This window comes from Morone saxatilis, unplaced genomic scaffold (genome assembly GCF_004916995.1).
Source record: "Morone saxatilis isolate NCDOM2014 unplaced genomic scaffold, NCSU_SB_2.0 Contig17, whole genome shotgun sequence".
NCBI classification, from domain to species: domain Eukaryota; kingdom Metazoa; phylum Chordata; class Actinopteri; family Moronidae; genus Morone; species Morone saxatilis.
Window position 1 is genome coordinate 8,733,342 of NW_023339729.1, and position 1,830 is coordinate 8,735,171.

General features: G+C 48.7%; 1 protein-coding gene across 1 annotated transcript; it reads left to right on the top strand.

Moving 5' to 3' along the window:
• Positions 1-159: 159 nt before the first annotated feature.
• si:dkey-27j5.5 (dexamethasone-induced Ras-related protein 1) lies at positions 160-1,697 on the top strand. Its single transcript, XM_035660590.1, has 2 exons — positions 160-902; positions 1,110-1,697. The coding sequence occupies exons 1-2, from the start codon at positions 284-286 to the stop codon at positions 1,652-1,654; spliced, it is 1,164 nt and encodes a 387-aa protein (XP_035516483.1). The 5' UTR covers positions 160-283; the 3' UTR covers positions 1,655-1,697.
• The last annotated feature ends 133 nt before the right edge of the window (positions 1,698-1,830 follow it).

Genomic DNA, 1,830 nt, shown 5'->3' on the forward strand with positions numbered 1-1,830 from the left:
ATTATTATAACGATAATAACAATATAATAATAATAATAATAATAATAATAATAATAATAATAAATACACATTATGTTTCCTGAAAACATGGTGTTCTCCTGAAGAACACAACTACTCCTTCTGTCAATCAGCATGACGCGGATGAACCACGGGGTTGAGGATAGCCTATATAAAGAAAGCTGACATCAGCCAAAGACCAGCTCCAGCAGGCCTATAAAACGTCAGATCACAGATTGTGCCCACTTTGTTGCTCGGAACCAAGGGCCAAAATCATCCTACATCGATGGAAATGGGCAGCATCTCCACCGGCGCACAAACCACCTCCATCCCTGTTCCGCACCAGCTCAGCTGCTCCACCATGGATGGCCCCCAGTTTCATGGTAATATGGACGGGCAGTGCGCCGGATCCTCCAAAGTCTTACTGGCTTACAAAAACGCGTCGCAGCACCTGAGTTCGTCGGGACTTAAAGCGGGCTTGGGCTTACTTAAAGTGGCGACGTCTCAGTGGAAACAGGAGAAGAAGACGCGCTCCGGGGCAACCGTAAGGCAGCTGTCCACTGCAAACACCACATATCCCTGCAAGAGATCCCCACTGGATCAGCTGGCAACTCTGGTCCTCCACGGTCAAACGAGGCAGCGCCAGGTGGGCCAAGAGCACCCTCTTACTTCTACCAAGCCGCAGAACTGTAAGCGCATTGTGGTTCTTGGTGCGCCACGAGTCGGCAAGACCTCCATCCTAAGAAGATACCTTCGGGACGGCTTTGTGGAGGAGTACAATCCCACCTCCGAGGATTTCCTCCGAAAGCTGTTTCGTATCCGCGGAGAGACCTACCAAATTGACATCCTGGACGCGTCCAGGGAAAGGGATTTCCCAGCCAAGCGGCGGCTGTCTATCCTCACTGGTGCGTATTGGCTCAGTCATAATCTCTGTCCTGCAAAAACGTGTCAGTTTTTTATTTGTCATAACAGACGAATAATAGACCAGAAAGGGCAGGTTATGGGTGCATGCGTAAATGCATAATTCTCTCTCTTGAAGAGTGCATGTGTATGCTTAAATCAACCATTAGAGGGAAATAAATGATTTATTTTCCATTTGAATATTTTTGCAGGAGACATTTTTCTTCTGGTATTCAGTCTAGATGACCGGGGCTCTTTCGAAGAGGTTTGCGCCCTGCGAACGGAGATCCTGGCCGCTAAATCCAAGCTAATCAAACCCCCTGTGCCAGAGCAGTGCGCACAGCTGCAGATTCCCCTGGTGGTCTGCGCCAACAAGGTGGATCTCCTGCAGTCTGAGAGAGGAATATCCAAGGCGGAGGTACTCCGAGTCCTCGGTGATGACTGTGCCTATTTTGAAACGTCTGCAAAGGACAGCACAAATCTGGAGAAAGTCTTCGAGACTTTGGCAAAGCGAGGCGGGCTTCCGACCGAAACTGGCCCGTCTCAGCATCGCAAGGTCTCCCTCCGTTCCTACCAGGCCATGCGGACTGGCCGTGTGGCGGGGAGAGGGGGCCAGACGCCGGGGCGCGATGACGCCTGCGGCGCCCTGCATCCACTGGCTCGTCGGCCGAGTTTTAGCACGGATCTCCGACAAGTTATCGGGCCAAATACGGGAAGAAAGCCCGGCAAAGCGCTGGAAAAATGTCAGATTCAGTGAGAGACAAACAGAGAATGAGACGAAGTGTTACTGAGCGAATAAAACAACGAATAAAGCACTGATATTTATGTAAATATAATGTATTATCGTTGTCTAATAGACTTGAGATTATGTTTTCAAAATAAAATATTTTTGAATATCATAATGGCTCGTTTATTCTATCTATCTATCTATCT

What these genes read in the sequence shown, in the direction of transcription:
- si:dkey-27j5.5 (XM_035660590.1), top strand. Translation starts at nt 284, where the DNA reads ATGGAAATGGGCAGCATCTCCACCGGCGCACAAACCACCTCCATCCCT. An exon ending in GCGGCTGTCTATCCTCACTG is followed by an intron (nt 903 to 1,109) that starts GTGCGTATTGGC and finishes ATATTTTTGCAG; the next exon opens with GAGACATTTTTCTTCTGGTA.